Below are 21,325 nucleotides of genomic sequence, written 5' to 3'. Positions count from 1 at the left end.
CGCCCCGGCGCTGCGCCCGCCCGCGGCTGCCCCGCTCCGCGCCGCTCGGCCCCGGGAACGGAGCGGGCGGCCCGGCCCCGGGGAGGGCAGAGCGGCGATCCCACCCCGGCGGAGAAGGAGGGGCGGCCCCGGGGGGCGGCCCGCGGGCTCCCCCCGAGAGGCTCCGGGAGGGCTGCGGGGAAGGTCATTACGGGAAATGCCGCTCGTGCAGCTCGGGCCGGCTGCCTACTGCCATGTGAATCCAAAACTGTGGATTCACATGGGCAAAATACTCTGTAATGACATTATTTTCCCTCTGAAAACACCTACTTTCTTTTGCCTGTACCCCAAGTACTTTTATCTTAAAAAGAACTAGAAAACACATAGAGACATTGGCGGTGGGAGGCCACCGTCAGCACACTCTGTGCTCCCAGGTTCGCTGTTCTGTACCTGAGCTGTCCCAGACCCCACTTGGAGACTTGTGTTTTTTGCTAGGTCAGCTTTGACCTCGAAGTCGTTTTATGTTTGGGCTTGGGGAAAAAGAATTGCCATCTTCCATTTTGTTCATCTCTGTGTTCAGAATATGTGCAAGAGTTGCCCCCCTTGGGCTGAATTTCAGTCTTGCAGAGTCAAAAGCAGAATCTCTTGGATAAAAATAGAGTAACTTTAGGGGAATCCACAGGACTGTTTGTTTTTAATCTGCGAAAAGCATGATTCTGGTGTCTTCTTTATGCATAGCAGACAAGTAAGTATATGAACATGTACATAAGTGTAAAAAAAATAAATGCAGTGCTGGAATTGAGAGTGCTCCCCCATGTCTAATTCAATCATAATAGAAGGATGGAAAAGAGAAGCCTCTGGGCTTGGGGAACCTTCTTTCTGTTGGTTGGTAGAAGAAGCACTTGAGAAGCAAGAGAAAATAAACACAGTAATAAGTAGATAAGTGGAGGAGTTTCTCCCCATTTAACAAATGATAAAAGTGTCTGACAGAGCAAACAGCAGGAAATACTGCTGCAGAAGCTGGTTTCGAGTGATCTGACTTTGCAGGGCAGAAGGGCTGTAACTCTCAGGGGCCTGTGGTGTCCCTCTTCTCAGGAAAGCTGTAGCCTTCTGAAATTTTCAGATTCTGGGAGAGAAGCTTAGTAATGAGCCCTTTATGAAAATCTGGCCAGTCAGACCTGTCTAGATCTCTTCAGAACTGTTAGGCCGCTGCTTTGAGTACTGAGCTCCAGAAAAGGGCTCTCTTGCTGGGTCACACTGAGAAATTCAGCTCTGTTCATGATAGAGCAGTTAAAAATAATAGTGCCACAGAGCAAAAATGAGGCTGCTGCAGGAAGGAGCAAAACTGGATTTTTCTGCTGATTTCAGCAAGATCAAAGTAATCACATTCTCATTATGCATTCCTAATAATTATCTTATCAAAGTATTTTCGTAAATATTTTGCTAAATGCAAATTAGCAACTTAATTAATTCTGACTGGTTTTCCTTGCTATTTTTACTTGCTATTGACTTCTTTCTCTTTGACTAAACAGTTTTTTACTGCCCTCAATCTATTTTGTTCTCACCAAACTGGTAAATCCTTTCTCGTGCATACTGACCTGGCTATTTATAGCTAAGATATACTTATTAATTTAAAATAATAAGAATTCTTGGCTGGAATAATGGCTTGTAGAACCAACATGACTGGCAACATTTTCTGAAGTAAACTCCATGGCAGTTAATAATACATTGCTCATTAAATGATATAATTTTCCAGTTTTTGGGGATGGGGGTGTTCATGTTTGAAGCTTTGTCTGTCTTCTTTAAGGCATTTGCTGTATTGATTTGGCTTCTTTATTTTATTTTCTGTCTGGAACCCACTTTCTGTAAATATTTTTTCTTCATTTCTTTGTTAACGGCCTGTTCTCTTCCTTATGGTGTGTGTATATATATATATATATATATATATACACACATATACAGTTGTTTGAGCTGATTTGCCTTTGCTATTTATGTACTCTCCACAAATGTTAATTCCTTCCCCTATCTTTTCTTAGACCTCACCTTCTGTGTGAGATCTGTACAAAGATATGAATCCAGTGCATGTTCATGACCTGCATCCACAAATAAAGGGCATCATTAAATTCACACTAATTCAACTTCCTTACAATTACACACTAATACAACTTCCTTCCATTGCTTTTGCACGGCACACACACAGATCCAGTGTGTCATGGATTCAGCACCTCCTTACAGGGTAATTTCTGCTCATAATCTGGAGTCTGAAGACAGGTCTCATTTTTTCCCCAATCAGCCAGAGTGGGAATACCAAACCAGAGAACACCTAGGAAGAAAAAGAAGGCCCAAAATTCCTTGCATTAGCAGTGCCCAGTGAGCCGTAATTCCGTCTTTTTTGGAGGCACTGTCCAACATTCTGTTTGGATCTGAAAAATTACAGTTCCTAGGCATCCTGAATCCACTCCCCAGCAGCCTTGGGCTGAGGCTGGTGCTAGGCAGAGAGCTGTGGAATGAGCCATGTTCTGGCAGTTCTGTGTTCCCCTTGGCATGCCTTTTGTAGCTGCAGTGTGCTTGGAGCTCTGGGCTTTGTGGCTTTCTGAACCCTAACCCTAGGTATAACTCTAACCCTAGGTGAAGCAGCACATTCACCTTCCCTTTCCCTTCTAAGTTTTATTTTTTACCCCAGAGACAAAACTACTCTCCTTTATCAGCTCTTCCAGTCATGTTTCATCTGGATATAATCACTACAGGCACTGCTCCCACCTTCCCTACCTCCTCTGACACCAACCATGAGCAGTGACACCCTTTTTCCTTTCTGCAGCCCCACCTGTGTGTTTCTGTCACACCACTCCAGTCTCTCATGCTCCCAGGTAACTGCTGCAGCCACCGGGCTCTGCAGTTTCTGTCCCTGTCAGCTCACCTTGGTTAACACAACCTTACAGAACAGCCTGTACTGGCCAGTTTCAGGTTAAGTCAAATCCCCAGCTGTAAATTGCCAATTTTATGTTCATTAGTCAGAATGTGGGTTTTTTTCCCCTAAATGTGACTTTTTAGTTTTATTTGTTAGCCAGTTAGCTTTAGGCTAGAAACTTATTTTTTTAAAGTGAAAATCTCCTTTAAAGGGTGACAAGAGCATTACTATGAGTTTTTGCTTCTAAATTCTGCTAAATAGCAGCAGCTCTTTCACAGGCATGAAATGGAGAGAGTTACTGCCTATGTGACTCTTACTGTGCCACAAGAGCCATCCCTAGGTGAACTCTTACCTCTCCAAGCCCTCGATCCCTCTTGCCCCAGTAAATGCTCACTTGGCACAGGTCTGGAATAGTTTGTTATAGTATATGATTTAGTAATAGATAGAAATTTTACTTTTACTATAAATCTAGCATGTCTGACTGGCTGTTGACTGGCAGTTATATCAAATTCAATAGCAGGCAGATATTCATGTAGTTCATTTGATATGTCATGAAGGGAAAAAATCCATTATTTAAATACTTGCAATAAAACATAAATGGTTAATGGGGCCAGAGCTGCCTCTGTCCTATCCCTCTTTGTTTCTCAAAGCCTTTCTTCACCTTATCCTTTCCATTTGAGATCCTTGGCAAAACTATACCTGCTGTGCCATTCATCCTTCAGTGTAACACAGTGATTTTTTGACATTCTTTTTAGTACTGTTGCTGTGAAATCAACAGAAGAATTAAGCAGTTTTTGCAAAGATTTGCCAACAAAAGAATGCCTAATGTGTTCTCAAAATAAAGCTATTAATATTACACTCTAGATTTACTAGAAGACTCTGAACAACTCAGGAAGAACAGACAACCACTAACAAAGTACTATCAGTCTAGTTGGAAAAAATCTTGACTGGGTGTAACACTTGGAACAAATATATATGCTTGCAGAAATTCTAGGACATAATGTTTGCTCAGTGCTGACATGATTTCACAGGTTGGGAGAGGGTGTGCCTTTGCACCTTGTACACTCCTTCCCACAAGAGCTGATCATGTTTTCTCAGCCATGCTTACATGCTCCAAAATTAGACTCCAAAATCCCACAGATAATATAAAATACTTACTGTGTTCATTAGAGAGTATACGCATGGGGAAATCCAAGGAAATTTACTTTGCCTCTTTCATTAACCAATTTCTTCTCAGGTGAAATAATCCTTGTGTTAATACCTTACTTTGTATTCAATACAAATTAGTAGACAGATTTTTTTGTTATCTTCATTATTTTGCTTTCTGGTAAATCAGACATAGAGTCAGTCTCATACCAGAGGATTTATGAACCAGCGTTCAGGAAAGGGCTAAAAAGAAAATATGCACTTTGCTGTGTATTTCCAAAAAGATATTGCTGCTGTTACCCTGACATAATGGGTAGATCTTTAAGTAACTTGTGCTATTTAGAAATCTGTACAAAAGAATCATAGAATGGTTTGAGCTGGAAGAGAACTTAAAGATCATCTAGTTCTAAAGAAAGAAAACATTACATATGTCATCAATCAGTGTTCCAGAAATAGGCTGCTTGCAACATTCATCCATTAAGTCATTTCCTTGAAAAGTAAAAGGATCCCAAATGAAAAAAATCTAGACATTAAATTTCATATCCTGTCTTTTGAAGTGGGGAGGAAAAGAATTCCTAAGGTATACCAAAGCATGAAAAATTTGCTAAGATTTGTGAAAACATGTGAAAACAGTGATAACAACATGGGCTAAAATGGAAAATGAAGAATGAACAAAAAAACCCCCACCTTATTATAAAATGATTCAATTTTACAATCTTTATTCAAGGTCAAATAACTCCTTTTTACACAAACAAATTGAATAATTTACTGGTTTCTTTCAAATAGATGAAGCTAAAATTTGTCTCTTTTTATTTTTAGATTGTATGTAGTGTGATAAGTTTTGGAGGCCAATAACTTATACACACTCCATAACAAACTTGAACTTTTAGATAAAGGCAGATGAAGCATGAAGAATATTGCACTTGACACCCAAGTCTTGTATCCCAGGCTCATTACCCACATTACAAAACAAACTTGAATGCAATCTGGACATTTATAATACAAATTATCATGCACCTTTTATTAATCAAATGAAAAATTATCCATTTAACATACATTACTGAAATTACTATTCTATACGGTGTATGAGATATACAAACATCATGAAATTGCTGATGATTATTCTTTTATTCAATTAAATTCATTAGTGAATAGAAGTATTAATATTAAAAAATGTTTTGGCCAATCTCAAGGTCCAGCCTCAGGTCAAAACAGTGTTTGTGAAAACAGCAGAAAGACTTTTTCATCCCACTTACCACACACAAACTCACTTATAGCTTGATACAGGAAAATAAATTAAAAAGAGAAAAATATGAACTTTGATAAAAATTCTACAAGATGAAAATGATATAGTTCAAAAAAAGGGATGAATACCATGCTTGTTTCTAGGGTGAATGCCAAGTGAGATCTTCAAAGTTCTTGAAACCTGGGAGTTTAGTCAAAATTTATGCTCTAGATTAATGCTGTTAAAGGATGGCTCATAGGTATGAGTTGAGTTGATGTCCCTCAATAATAGAAACCTTCCTCACCAAGTCCTTCTATTTTCTCTCTTCTGATGAATTCTTAATTGTTTGAGTGATTTCCATCCTGACAATTTGGAAGGTGCACAGAAAATTTATAGTACTGTCAGTCACAGCAGGGAAACTGCAAATCATCCTGCCTGGCTCCTGCATATCTTTGATAGTTTGGAGATAGATTGTTAGGAGGAGCAATTGGACTGCAAACATAACAAATTAGATCTCTGATGATGATCAGAAGACACAAGTGATGGGAAGAGGGTGAGAAGGTTTGTGAAATTAGATCTTCTGTAGGAACAGCGAATGTAGAGCACCAAGTGTTTGATATGAAATGCAAAGACCACTTTGTTATTAATTTTTGAAGGCTGAGATGTGTTGGAATATTGAAATGGGCAGCCTACAGGAGAAAGGCTTTCAGCCCTAAAAGTGAGCAGCAAAATCAGATCTCAGAAACAGAATTTAAAAGGCATTTAATAAACAGTATAGATTTTTATTACTTGAAAAGTAATAAAAAAATTAAATTTCTTTCAGAGAAAGTTTATGATTTGATATTTCTACATGAGAAATAAAAGAGTAACAGATAACCTATATGAGTAAAATCCAGATTTCCCTAGTCCCTTAGGCAACCCTCATCTAAGTGGAATCTGAGCAGATTCAGGGGCCAGCTTTGCGTGCCATGAGTTTACCCATGTGCCGGGAAAACAAGATTTGGTCCCACATGTAACTTGAACTGACATCTGTGGGAGTCCAGTGGTTGGAAGGGCCACAGATGTGAGCCTTTATCTGTGCAGTTTCCCCTGTGAGATATGCAGGAATACCAGAACACAGATGTGAATCTGTTCCAGTTTAATCACAGCCATCATTTCCATCACACTGCTGTAATTTTGGTGGTTCTAGCATCACCTTCTTTCCAAAGGCATCTGATACTATTTCTTTTTGTGCAGATATATGCATATAGCATTAGACAGTATTAACCAGTTTGTTTAAACAAAACAATCTTTGTAAACCAAAACTAATAGTTTCACTGAAACTAGATCCACATCTGTAGCCATTGACTCCAGTAGGCTTTGGATCAGGCCCTAAAACAGGCATGGGTCAGAGCTAGCTAATATACCAGTCTCAATTCCAGAAATTGTGAAGGATATGGAGACTGAAGTTGCACAGATTTGGTAAATATTTATAACAAAATGGACATCAACTTTTTCAGATCAAATACATTCAGATCAATACTTTTTCAGATCAAACTCCCTATTTACCTTAGGGAATGTATGTGATCATTTATAACAGTGCCAAAGTACCTTTGATTTCTAAGTCTTAATTTCTAAGTACCTTCATATGCACATTTTTGACCATCTGTTTCAGAGTAGCAAAAAAAAAAATGCACCTGAAAAGTGATATTAAAAAATAAAGTTCATTATTGTTAAAGTACTCCAATGTTGTAATTTTTCTTAGCCAGCATGTTAGTTGCTTTTCTACTTTCTTTATCCAGTGCCATGCATGCTAACAGATAACAATTAAAAATTGCAATTCATTTGTTATTAGCTAAAATGGAGATTTAAAATTCCTCATTAACATAATGGAAATGAATATTAAGAGAAATCCATAGATGTTTTTGTTGTTTAGTTTGAGGGAAAAAAACCCAAGCCAAATCTAAAACCAAACAACTCAGCCCAAAAGTACTGAATATGTTATTATGCACAAGAATAAGCAGTTTGGCTGTTGGGCATTGAAAGAACCTCACAACTATGGACATATCAACAAAAAAGTACTGTCTTTGTGTGTGGTAATAAACCTTTTGTGTGAACATTTCTGCATGAAAAGGGCTCCTAAGCCACTTTGTGTGAGGGCCCAGCATGTGAGGTGTATTGTGAGCACCCAAATAATTTACAGGATGTAAATGGTGAAATGGAGTTCTGCTAATCCTCTGGTTTAAAAGTGTGTCTACTGGGTCTCTAATTTACAAATATTTACCTTTTTCTCTGTATCCTTTTTACTAGATTTAAATAAATAGAAAAAAAGCAGTCTGTGTCTGGAGCAGAAAACAACTGCAGGTGAATAAGACTTGATTGGCTTGATTTAACTTTCTCTGAGATAATCCCAGGGCCTAGGTCCTTAAAGAACATCAAAGAGCAACAAGGAAGAGAAAGAGAGAAATAGGACAAGAAAGAAGAATTAGAGAAGAAATGTTTCTGTGTAACTTACATTTACAGAAGACAGGCAATATCACTACTTTTTTTTTCCAGTGAGAAACTATTCAGTCACACAGGTGAAATGAGAAAGCTCAATCCTCAGTAGTTTAAACAGCATTCATGAAAAAAACCAAAATGTTTTCTAAATTTAAATCAGCCCACAAAATTTTTGCACCCACAAAGACAGGTGCAAATACATTCCTAAACACTAATTTATGAGATTGTGTGTATGAACAAAGAATTATGAAGTTCACTGTATATATCTAATTTAACAAAAAATAAGCTTAGATGATAATTTAGAATCCTCAATATTAAAGACAAAATTAAAATTATTTTTATGCCATTTTTAAAGATGGGGCTGTAACAATAAAGGGTCATTAAAAAAAATACTTCTACTAACCCTTACTACTAATATGTTATCTTTATTTGTCCCAACACAAGATATATATTCTCTAACAGAATGGTTATACCACTGCAACTTGTAAACAAATATCACATAATCAGCTGAAAAGAAACAAGTTTAGATTTAGATTTCCTGCCAGTAAAACTTAAGTTTGTAGTGTTGGAGGTGCTAATAGAAGCCTGCAGCCATGGGTCTTTTATGCATATCTTGGTTCTTGTAAGTGACATTTTTAAAAGTGGTTGTTGAGCCTCTGTACAGTGGATTTGTTTCCTAAAAAACACAAAACAAAAACAAACAAACAAAAAACCAAACAAAAACAGTTTAAATGGGAGTCACATAATAGTTTGTATAGAAGTAATGGATCTTTGAGGACTTTGGTAGCTCACTTGTGTTCCAAGCCACTGAAATCCAGACTGATCTGAATTTGGGCAGCACAAACCAGCCTGGGCTCAGGAACACGCTTCCCTTCACATCAGCCTCCCAGATTAAAGTAATGCACATCATCAAACAATACCTCATCAAATGTGTCTGATAAAATTTGTGTATGAAATCTGTCAATTAGACATTTATAAAATCACAGAGTGTCTCAGCAGTTAGGTGCGACTTGTCATGGTGCTCTTGTCACATACAGTACCTACTATGTGCTGAGAGAAGGGAAAGTCTCACCTGAGCTTTCCGTCCTGGCCTCTCATCAATCACTTCCTATCATTTACTCTTGTGATAGAAAAGAAAATTAAATGCTTCTATCAACTGTATCCTTCCCTTCCATCTTACCATACCTAGCTCTCCTGAGGGATAAAGAAAACATTCTCAGGTGGCCTTGCCTGTAAGTTAGTGATTTTTCCCAGGTCAAAACTGAAAGGCTGACAGTGCCCATTCTTGGAAAAAGTTGCAATCGCAGGACTTTGTAGGAGAGTGGAGCTGTGTGAGCACATTTTCTGCTTACTCAGCATGCTTTTTTTGAAAAGATCCTCAGAAGCCTTAAAGCTTTTGCAAAAGAGCAAGAAAGTCAAGGGCAGAAAAGAAAGAAGAAAAGGGAACATGTGGTGCAAGCTTACATTAGGTGCCCAGAGCTATAGATAGAAAACAAGGCCTGTATTTCTCTGTCCTTTCCCCTGCATTTGGGACAGTTCCATTCACTTCTGCTTGGTGGGAGTGAGCTTGGATCATGACAGAGGCCAAGAACAACCTCCCTTTCCTAAATAGCTCTAAACAGGCAGAGGGCTACACCTTGGATAATCATACAGGCAGACAATAGCATTGTTAGGATTAATGGAAGACTGGCTACTAATTAAAAACTACTAATAAAAAACCAGTTGTCTACACATTCTTTCATGTGGAAGAAATTAAACTAGGAGATGAAACACTATATTATTTTCATCTATTAAAGAATTGTAATTTTACTTTATAGAATAGTAAATGTGTCAAAAACCTACCAGCAAAACCTATCCATTTAAAAGAACAAATCAAGACCCAGAATTTTAAAGGCAGCTGTGCATCATGTAACCAAACTAAAGAACCTTGTATAAAGTCAATGTATTTCACATACCGTTTGCCATTTAACTTTTGATTTTTCTGCTTCAAACTTGGCCACCTCTTTTCGGTCTTGAAGTGACACCAGTAATTTCCATATGCAAAGTAAAACAATGCCAATGAGAAGGATAGCAAGGGTGACACCCACCACTATCATTGGGATATTTGGATGCTGTGCACAATCTGTGGAAACAAAACCAGTTATGACTGTGGATAACCAATCAATAAATTTTAGGCAATTAAAAACAGTCAAGAGATGTGCTGAGATTCTCATCTGCCATAAGCTGGGCACACTTTTTTCTTCAAGTTCGTGCTATTTTTCTTCTGCTAGCTTCCTAAAGGGTTTGTGAAACCAGCTGAAAAATATTGCATTAAAATATTTTAAAATTATTTGTTAACTTATTCCACTGCTCTTTTACCATGACAATTAGCAACTGCTGGATACAGACACAGATTCTGAAAAGTCAGAAAATTGATTTCAGATCTGTTTCAATATAATTATAAAAAAACAGGGCTGAGTTTACAAAATTATGAATTTTACAATGTTATGGCTGGAGATCTATTTCAATTAACTGATATTCAGTGGGTTGCAGAAGAAAAGATTCTAGTGAGATCTATGTCAGGGTAAAGTGACCAAAGATGTTGATAAAATAGAGGAAACTGCATTTCTCTCATGAAAACAATGAGGAAAAAAATTCCTTCACATTTGTTGAAAATGTTGGACTGTGCACTTGGAAGGAATTTTGCATTTTAAGTTGTGCAATAAATTTTACAATATTTCAGAGGGTCAGACTTAAAACTGAAATTTTTGCTTCACCAAAACCCAAAGTTTTATTATTTTAATATTAAAAAGTACTGTCTATGAAAGTTACTGAACACTACCATTTTACAAAATTTTCTTCTGAACCATGGTTTCAGAACATTAAAAAATTCATTTCAGTCTGGCTTGTCTTACATGATTGCATTTCCCATTCTGGTTTTGCTTGATGGCCTCAGTTAACTAATTCTGAGAGGCTCTGTTTTGAGCCCTGGGCTGGTGTTCTGGCTACTGGTGCCATATTGACTTCAGTTCCATGAATTAAATTGCATTTCTAGAGAATTTCTTGAGGTCTCATCCCAGTTCACATTTTATGGTCCAGGAGCAGAACAGCAGATGACAGTGAAACTGGTTATTGTAGTGTTGTGGGTGGGCCATTACACAGAGGTCAATGAACTCACTGAGGTCAGTGAAAAAGTGAAAAGAAGATATTTCATATTTCTTCTTATCTTTTTTTTGGGGCAAATCTACTTAAAATACACAATAAATTATTTAATAAAGATAAAATCTTACATTAAATACTTGAATCTTAGGGATTTAGGGATGTAGTTTAAGAGGTGTGCTTCTTCAGTACTACCTTTGTCACAAGCACCATTGTATATCTAATTTCAAAGTCATTTATAGTTTTATCACATAATGCAAATGATGTTTGGTATCATCCTCTTGGAACTGCACAAATTGCTGAAAAATTAAGTTATTCTTACAGCCCAAGGATCATTCTGGCCATTTTTCATGAAAGGCCAATTATTTATGTCACTATTGCATTAAATAAGTACTTGAGGAGATCTTTGGCTGGGCAGAGAAGAGCTACAAACACAAGGAGGAGATGTGCTGCTTTAAAGAGCTCTGCTTCTAGATTGCTAACTTTGTCTGTGGTTTTAAATCAGATTTCACCTACAAAAAACTAATATTCACTGCTTACCTTTCTGTTCTATGTTGTGAATGACTGTCCTTCCCTGTTCATCCACAGCCAGTAGAAATGTGGTTATACACTCATTTTCCCCCTGCAAAGAGCAGGAAATGGATTTATCCTTTGAATAATCTGCAGAGGGAAGGAAAAAAGTAATTCATCAAATCAAATGAAATTTAACCTTTAATAACCAGAGAGACTGCTGGCATTGTGTTTGTCACAGTCTTATCTGCAGATGGTAAAGAGTGAAAGACAAAAGCAAAAATACTGTCAGAATTTCTACTAAATTTAATGGCTTTTCTTCCAACCTCAGTTTTGTTTAGTTTCTGATTTTTTCACTTATATTTCCAAAGAACTGATCCAGATGTTGTCAATCTACACTGACCATCTAGTGCACCTTGTTACTTTAGTGTACTGTGAATTTCAATGAATTGGAAGTGCTCCCAAAACTCTTAACTGGCAGATGTCTAGGAAATGAAATAGCCTCAAATTATGGAACAAAGTAACCAGTGGAACAAAGTATGTTCCTTTGGTTTGCAGCTACTCCTGCCACCTGTAGATCATGTTCCAGCAGTAGATATACATACATCAAGCAGCTGTGGGTGCTGTTAAAAGGGCTGCCATTCATTTCCTACACAATAGGCCCCTCAAAGGTCACTGTGTGTCCAGTACTGCTACAAGAGTAACAGTAAATAAAGATTAATAACAGGATAATAAAGATTAATAACAGAAAACTGCCAATCTGAGATTTTGTAACGGGATTCTGGATGAAGCAGATAAAGTGACCTGAGATGACAGTCTGACCCCATTTATTCATCCCTCCACTTACTGTTGATTGCAGAAAAATTTAACCCATTTTTTCCTTCCAGGTTATTCCTAGCTGGGGAGCTGAGAAAAATTCATTCAAAGGGAACAGAGAGACAGAAGGAAGCTGACTTTGAGGGACAATATAAAGCAAATAAGCAATCAGAAAGTGAGAGTACAAGTGCAGAGCTGGAAATGTCATCATTTGGAGTGAAACTATAATATAATATTTTACAGAGGAAAAAATACTTTGTACCTGTGTACAATAATACCTCTGGGGCTGAATGTTTATGTTTTCATATAGTCCATGATTTGAGATGTCACTGGAAATCTAGGTATGCTTTTCAATACATTTTAGTCAAACTTCATAGGATTTATTTTTAGAAGAAAGAAAAAGAGTAGGCTTCTCAAATATTTCTTTAAAATTATTGTCATGACCATTATTTTCTACCCATTCAAAACTCTTAATGAAATTTCATAATCAATTGTGCTAAAAATCTTAAAGTCCTCAAACTTTAATATGAAGAGTAATTGAATAGAAACCAGATAAGAATAGAGCCTTTTAAAGAAACCTACGCTACATTAAAAAAAAATGCTTGCTCTATTATTTTCTTCCCCATACTGCTTAATAAGATTTGGTTTTATAGAAAATACTATTAAACACCATAGAAAAGATGGAACTATTGACTACCCTCCAAGCCATTTCTCTGCTTATTATAAAAAGAGAACCCTAGCTGGTTGGATTTTAATGGAAACTTGCTCTTGATTTGAGCCTTGTGTTTAACCTCTTGCTGGCCCTTGGTGGCAGCACCTTGTGTTATCTACCGAGGAGACAGGCAGGCTAGACCTGCTGATTTAACAAGATCTGATTCTCTTAGAAAGGCCATGAACTGCAAACTTATGGCTCTTGTTGGCATGTCACAGTTCCAGTAACACTGACAAAAGTTTTGCAATGTTTGTACTTTCCCAACTCTTTTAAGCAAGCAGACTCAAAATACTAACTTGCTTACCAAGAGGAAAAAAAAAAGATAAGGATAGGTGTTAGCTATCCTGAAAATGGAGAAAAACTTGCAAGCATATACCAAATATCATCTAGAAGGCAGTAACTGCACATAGATTAGTTATTTTTACATGGTAATTTTTTGTTTAATGTCATAATTTGAAAGCAAGGGGAGCAGAATACTGATTATGCGCAATAATGTAGAAATGAAAGCGAAAATGCCAGTTCAAGCTATTCAGAATCCAGCTTATGGTTAGCATTTTTATTTCTCTGATATTATTTTTAGAATGAGGGATCACTAAAGAGAGACCATTGCATATGTTCTTTGCAGTTCATCAGCATAAAAATTTGCCTACGTAGGTAAATTCCTGTAATTTACATCCGTGTAATCTTCTGCATTCTGCAGTGAATTTTCACACTCTTCTGCAGCCTAATTCTGGTAATCTAAATTGTATTTGAAATAACTAGAGTAACACTGGAGGAGAAATCAGGTAACAGTGGCAAGCAGGAGACTCAAAGCATGAAAGACTGTTTCATAGCAGATACATTTATAAAAGATTTAACAACAAAAATGTTGACTGTAAATTTAAATGTCATTATGCCCTTTCATGTTTGCCTTTTGCTCAACAAAATGCTTTTTTTGAGCAGAGTTCGCCTCACTCTGACTCTTAACAGAGCTGTGCTGACAGAGAGGTTTATTCACCCTCCAGTACCCACTTTGCTGCTGCACTGGGAATTTGTGAGGTGTCAGCACTATGGGGTAGGAAAAGGAAAGGTTCTCCAAGGAAAGTATAACTGTCCCTGCTGGGCTTGTGGCAGGAGCAGCCTGGTGCCCTGTGGCTGGGGTGCTGGCAGGAGATGCCTTTTAGAAGTTTTGGTTCCTCTTGCCCAGTGAGTAGAGCAACAAGAGCTCCTCCTACACCTATGTGGCAAAGGGGTGATTAGCCTAATTTAAGTGTTCAAGTATTAAAAGTGAATGAAAATAGAAGTTTGAAAGTGGTGCCTGCTGTGGAGATAAGCCCACCAGATGTGGAGCCATCAGCACCTACAGAGCTGCTGGACACCCCAAGTCCTGGCAGATCCCTGGGCTGACCTCACCTGCTGGTGGGGAGCAGGAGAAGAAACCCCTGGCAAACCCAGAACCAAAGCAGGGAGGGGAAAGGCACGACTCAGAGCCTAAATTGGGCACTCCCAGGAAACAGGAAAATGTAAAGCCCACGCTTTTTTGTTGCTTCACACTTCCAGTCATTGTATTGCAACATCCATGTACAAATAGAAACAAAATTTTTGAAGCACTAACATTTTATTTAACCTAGAGCTTTTACTTTTTTCTTTCCCCAAAAGCCTTGAAGCATTAAAGAAACTAAAACATAAGCCAGAAAGAGGTATACTACCCCATGAAGTTGCTCAATAACATGTCTTAAATATTATGTGATGTGCTACTTATACCACTTTCAGATTGGTGGGTTTTGTTCAGATAATAGTTATTATTCTATTATTATATTTTAGCTATTGTTTTAAAGGTTAATTTTTATTTCTTTCAGGACTTCTTGGTGAGGCTACCCAAGCATTTCAGATGAAAGAGTTTGCAACAGCTGTTTCTTTTCTTTTTTTTTTTTTTTTTTTTTTTTTTTTTTTTTTTGAGGCATCTGGATGGGAACATGAAGGTTGCAGTTACTGCTGTAAATAAATTTTAAATCTAAAGAAGTAGCTGACAGTCCCAATCAGGGAAGCACAGGACATGAAAAAAAGAAAATATGCAGGAATAAGAGATGATATTGCCATGTTCATATTCCTGTGACCTCTGTATGTGAACAGAACCATATAAAAGGCTGTTTTTGCTCTTGATTAGCATTCATTATATTTAAAAGTATAGTATTTTATATTCCTAGCTACAAATATCTTCCATCTTACAAAAGCAACTTGAAAACTTTACTAACTGAAGACTTACAATACAAGTGCTTATATGTCTTTTAAGCCTGTAAAGATAGTTTTATATTTATAAATATATACTGAAGTATTGCCATCAAAAACAAAAGGTGTACCTTTGCTGGAAGGATGTACACCAGTGACATTTCTGCATGCACACAGCTCTGGATGGGCTTCCAGGAGCTTGCAGATACAAACCTTAGACATGCACACATGAATGAATGAGGATTCATTTTCATTCTTACATTTGTCTTGTTTAATGCTTATGGTACATCTGTGATGTGGATAAAACTAGCCTATGTCCTACCTTACTTAACAATTGCTTGTGCCATAGGGTTGGGACTAGAATTGCCACTAGAATAAACACAGGCTGCCTGCTGAGCAGGCACCTTCCTTTACAGAAAAAAAAAATTGCACTTTTTGATTTAAAGGTTTGTTTTGGTTCTTTTTGATTGGGGTGGGGTTTGTTGGTTTTTTTCCTGATAGTACTATTTTACTCAAGATTAATTCCTATTCCAGAAATTTCCCTTGATGAAAGGCACTTTTGATGAAAGCTGAAAGATGTTCTTAGCCTTTCAGAATACAAGAAATGTCTTTGCCACTGGTTAAAGGGCTGTGTTTAGTCATCAGCTGTAACCAAGAATCTGCCTAAGGACAGGGGTCAGGTTTTGTATTTGTAAGGCTGAAGAAGCCCTGCTGGAACTCATGGTATAGGCATAACTTAAACTCAGGAACTTTAATATATCACTCACTTGCAGGGATTGGTATCTATTAAATTCTATACTTTCCTGCATAAACTACTTAGAAAATAGGCATGATCTGACAAATGAATTACTTGGAAGCCTTATACCAGCCCAGTTCTGCATTTCCTTCTTGCCTCAGAAGAACCACAGGCAGACAGTAATTCCCTTATGACCCATAATAAAATTCCACAGCAGAAAAACAAGGCTACTTTCAAATATAAAATTACTGAAAGTGGAACCTCCTGCTAATCACACACACACACATAAGAGAGGAAGATTGAGTATACCAACCCTTTTGCATGCTGACAGTTGCATCAACCAATTTGCATTTTTCACTGCAATCTCCCAGTGACTTGTCATCAGCAGCCAAGTGACATTCCACACAGCTCCTGTGGAAAATAATTCAGCAGCTCATCAATCTCTGCCTGCCACAAAGCAACAATACAAAAGCCAGCATGTGTGCATCTGCATTTTAAAAAGCAGCTAAATAAAAGGTCTTCTGCTATGGATACAGTTCTCAGGAATATGATAGGTACTGCCACCAAAAAAAAAAAAATCCTAACAAAACCAAAGGAAAAAAAAAACAAACACCTGAATAAAGGTACTGTGGATAAGCTCTGTCTTGTCCTCTATTCTCTCCCAGTTTGTTAGCTACCAGACAGAACCCCAGGCAACATTATTCATGTAGGTCTTTCAGACGTGTGATTACTCACATGTAAAGTTCCACTTTGAAAATTAAAAAAAAAAACAAAACTAATTCTGAACAGCAAATATTCTCACACTAAATACCAGCTGAAGGAATTCCTATCAGATGAACAATATCTGAAATTGACTTCAAAGAGGTCAAGCTGAGGCACCTACTATGAGTTTGCCTTTGTTGCAAGTCTATTGAATAATGCATTAAAACACTTTCCAGGTGTCTCAACAATTGTCTCTTGAATATGGTTGCTTGTCTCAGGAATTACTTAGATCCTATTTATATTAATGAAACTTACAGGAAAATTATTTTTTATTCAGTGGTGGAATGATTGAAATACTATTTAAAAGCAGAATCTATACCAATTCCTTTAGAAATCTCCCTGTAAATTCAATGAGGATTTTAATAAATCCAGAGGAAAATAAAACAACAAACAGAATTCGTATATGAACATTTCTGATGGAAAACGTGTTTGCTAATTTTTCACAAATAGCTTCAGCCAAATTGAGTGGCTGAGACTGAGAAGCAGCCTGAAGGACTGACTTCACTTAAAAAAAAGGGAAAAAAAGGAGAGAAGATGGGAGAGAAGAGGAGAGGGAAAAGGAAAGGAAAAAGGAAAAAGGAGAACTGCAACAAAACATAAAAACTCTGGCTATCCCCTGTTGTATTGAGTTACATACATCCATGGAAATAAGCTGAGGCTGCTGAGTTTATGTTTGGGGATGGAGGTGACCTTATCCCTTGCTCTGGAAATGGTCAATAGTAAAAGTGAGTGGGTAATGGGATAGCCTCTATCTCATGGAGATAAATTCAGTATTGGTGGTGGTTTTGTCATATTCACCATGTTTCTCATGCTACACTCTCTTTCTCAGCTGCCTTGCTATTGATCTCCACCCTCTCTGTCCTGGTCTTTCAGCTCTCTCAGTTACCCTCCCAGGTATTCCCAGTGCTCTCTCTCTCTTGGCTTTTTGTGCCCTGCATTTCAGCATGGAAAGACACTGAAACAGAAAGAAAAGATCCAACACTGCATACAATATACATGTTTAAATGGGTTAATATAATGCCTATCATGTAACTTTATATTTCTTATTCTTTCCCAAATTGGGCAGAGCAAAGCAGCAGCATTGTCCTTTTTGTTTAGAGCAGCTGCATTCAGAAACTCTCTTTGAACATGCTGAGAGGCTCAGTTTTCTTAGGGCAAATTTAGCACTAACAGAAAGAGATCAATGAATTAATCAGATCATAGAATAGCTTTCCACTCAGATACACTGTAGACTGCAGTGACAGGTACGAAAATACAGGTGTTGGAGAGAAATGGGTCTCAACTCTGAATAAGGAGACAGGACATCATCATGAACCATGCAACCTAAACTGCTCAGCACTCAAAAAGCAAAGCCAGGGTCATTAAAAACATGTGTTCTGTGAAGTCTAATCCACCTTCTAGCTTAAATTTCTGCTGAAGACTGCTCCATTTGGACTGCAGCCCTACAAGAGCTCATGTAATACAAGCATGAGCAATGGTGTACTTAGAGTGGTCATCTTCACAACCTGAGTATTTTTGGTTGCTTTTCCTGTCATGCACCATAACAGGCACCTTGCATCACAGCAGGAAAGCTACATAAATTGAGTATGCTCAGTAGACAGAAGACATTTCACCATTGAAAATCAATTTCTCACCAACTTATACAAGACATACAGCTACCCATTTATTCATTCCCAAACTATTATCCAGTTTATTATACTTAGACCTTTTAAATTTAGCCAAGCTTAGCTGAATTTGGACTATGAATTTGGGAAGGTGTGAAGCTTGAGGGGACAACATGACCTTATTCATATTTATGAGAATGGTAATACAAATGCCAGATTTTTCTGTGAGGCCATATAAGTGTCAGATAAGGCCACCATTCTGATTAGTTGTACAGCCAGGGACAGCAGTGGAGGTGTAAACTTTTACCTGTGCTGACTTAATTGTTTCACATAAAGTCCTTTTGTCCAAGAGTAATGCTCGTGAATGGCTGATGTATGAGTTGTGACTACCCACCTCAAAGGACAAAGAAGCTCTTGGGTTCTGGACTCTAAATCCAGTCTACAGACATGGCAATAAACACACTGCTGAGGCTGTGTAGGAAACGGATACCTGGATGATATAAACATCAGAGGTTTAAAGCCACCACATTACCATCTGGAACTGCAGGGGTCACCGCAGAGGGGGCATTTTTCACACGTTTGGCCTGAAGCCGCTGGATGGGTGCAAGCACACGTCCCACAGATGCATTCACCTCTCCCACTGCACAGTGTCCCATCCTCAGCAATGCAGGTGCTGGTATCAGTTGTGCAATTACAGTATTCACCAGTCCATCCACTGTGGCACCTGCATTCCCCACAGTCACAGTCACCATTGCCTGCAAAAACATTTATTATACTTCAAATCAGACATTGATAATTCAAAAAGAATCTGAAGGATGATCTTTAAAATTATTGTCTTTAACAGAAAATATTTTGCTCTCTCCAACTCTTCTTCCTAACATCTTTCTTTCTCTCCCAAAATCTTCAGTTTTAAGCCAGAGGATCAGATCTTTGCTTATCCTGGCTGTAAGCCAGTGCAGCTCCATTCTCTTTATTGGAGCCCTCCATGCAGATCTTGTATCCTGACAGTGCACGACCTAATTTGTAAATACTTCCGATTTATAATGGCATAGCTGACACTATTTTAAGTCTTAAGACCATTCATAACCAGTAACTCTTTAAACTGAATTGACTGCGACTGAGTATATGATGAAAATACAAATTCCCAAGCTCCCAGCCAAGGATGAGCCATAGAGGCCTAAGCGGGGACGCTCCCAGCAGCCATGAGGGGCCGTACCTGCGCACTGCAGGCCGCGGTGCCGGACGCACGAGAAGTCATTGCACTCGCAGTGGGGCCCGTAGACCTTTCCGTACGGGGACGGGTGGCACAGGCACTGCCCGCAGTAGCAGTCGCCTCTGCCGCTGCAGGAGCTCTGCTCGGCCGGGCCCCGGCAGGAGCTGGCACCGAGTGAGCTCTCGTGGCACTCGCAGCGCGGCCCCACGTAGCCAGGGCTGCACACGCACACCCCGCACTCCAGGGAGCCTTTCCCTTGGCTGCACTTCGGGCTCTGCTTCTCAGCCTTGGCCTGACACTCGCAGCTGCAGAGGGGATGAATTTCCATCTCCAGCACGTCGCTGAGGCCCACAGGTTTTATCTTGATAAGCCTTCTGGTTTTTTCACACGAAGAGAGACTAACAGTCACATTGAAAGAGACCTGGAAGAGAGAACGGGGCTGCTGGGAGCACAGGGAACTCTGCAGGGTGCTTGGGAAGTGCATGCACAGGACAGAGTAAGAGGGCCATAGATTCTGCCTGCTTTTTGGTGACTTGTCTGGAGGAAGATCTTTTAATAAAGAGCAAACTCTACCTTGGTGTCCTAAATTATATGAAGTTCATGTCTTTGGAGAATAAGTTCTTCACTTACTGTATTTCCCACTTTCACATGAGAGCATTTCCTCTGATGTGGAAAAAAGGTCCCATTGTTACAGATGGCCGTGAAGGAGAGATTGAGCCCTTCCGTCTCTCCCAGGATCTCCAATTCAACCTCAGACCTCAGCTCCTTCAAGGAAAAAAATGTCAGATGAATGGAGTGATAACATTGCCGTGTGCTGCCACTGCTCCATGTCTGAGGAACGTGGTCTGTAATTTATCCTGACTTAGACGGGAGCACACTCGTGCTTTGGCACTTAGTTTACAGAACCCTCTATTTGCAAGAGAAATGGGGAACGAGCAAAATAAAGCAAATGCTGACAGACCCAGTGGAAAGCAGTGGTGGTATCACTTTAATATCTGCTATCACAGGGCTTATTTCCTGCCCTTCCAGCAGAACAAATTCAATGTTTTATTAAATCACCTTTCATAGCTCTGCTGACTGATGCAGGTTTTAGGTCTGGACTTTCTGAGGAGTAGATTTGCGTCCCTGATTGCATCGCTAGGTCTGGGCTTTTCCTGATTAGCCAAACTGTGTCAATATTGCTCCCTCCCTTCCTTTCTTCTCACAATGGAAATTCCTGCTTCATGAGCTGTTTATATTATTTTAACCTGTATTTAACAACATCCCCATTATTTAAATCAATTTGTTCATCAAACTTCCATTTAGTGAGTCACAGGCTGTCTTATACTAGATGTCTACATTTTAAGTCTTTAAAATACTTTATAGCAACTTTGCTTACACAGCCTTAATCCAAAGCCTATCACAGGCCACGGGGAAATTCCCTATGACTTCATTATTCTGTGGATCCAGTAAATGGAAATTTTTCAAAAGTACCTCAGCAACTGCAGAGAAAACATCTCACTGACTTCACTTTGTGCTCATAGAAATTTAATTGCTTGCAAAATACCCCCTGCCCTTCAAACAGAGCACAGAAAACTTGCTGACCTTACTTCAGTGAGTCATTCTACTCAAGGTAGCAGGATGACTCAATGGAGTAAAGGTCTGGTGGGGTAAATCAAAGTAAAAATAGAATAGGTATAAACCTGCATAGACAACTCCCTGTCCTGTGTACATGTTCTGGATTCTTAGGAAATTTATCTTAGGGTTGTAAAATTGTGCCCTGAGCAACAGGTTTGTAATGCTGGTAAGTTTGAATATGCCCAAACTTCCATTTCCCTTTGATTTGGAGGTAGGTGCTTGTGTCACTATTGAAACGATGCAGAGTTGTCAATAATAATTTGTTTGTCATAA

At 38.6% G+C, this 21,325-nt stretch overlaps 1 protein-coding gene across 2 annotated transcripts in view; it reads right to left on the bottom strand.

Moving 5' to 3' along the window:
• Nucleotides 1–6,542: 6,542 nt before the first annotated feature.
• Nucleotides 6,543–21,325, bottom strand: part of ITGB6 (integrin subunit beta 6) — a 30,445-nt gene continuing 15,662 nt past the window's right edge. Inside the window, exons 9-15 of one of the 2 annotated variants that reach the window (XM_058027769.1) lie at nt 20,066–20,200; nt 19,439–19,856; nt 18,755–18,977; nt 16,170–16,267; nt 11,415–11,534; nt 9,692–9,858; nt 6,543–8,412 (exon numbers count right to left, since the gene is read on the bottom strand). In XM_058027769.1, the coding sequence (XP_057883752.1) occupies nt 8,311–8,412; nt 9,692–9,858; nt 11,415–11,534; nt 16,170–16,267; nt 18,755–18,977; nt 19,439–19,856; nt 20,066–20,200 (1,263 nt within the window). In that variant the 3' untranslated portion in view covers nt 6,543–8,310. The remainder of the gene's footprint in view (nt 8,413–9,691; nt 9,859–11,414; nt 11,535–16,169; nt 16,268–18,754; nt 18,978–19,438; nt 19,857–20,065; nt 20,201–21,325) is intronic. The other variant, XM_058027770.1, reaches the window with a different exon arrangement.

Source organism: Melospiza georgiana, chromosome 7 (assembly GCF_028018845.1).
Source record: "Melospiza georgiana isolate bMelGeo1 chromosome 7, bMelGeo1.pri, whole genome shotgun sequence".
NCBI lineage: Eukaryota > Metazoa > Chordata > Aves > Passeriformes > Passerellidae > Melospiza > Melospiza georgiana.
This window is presented reverse-complemented; position numbering and strand designations above follow the sequence as displayed.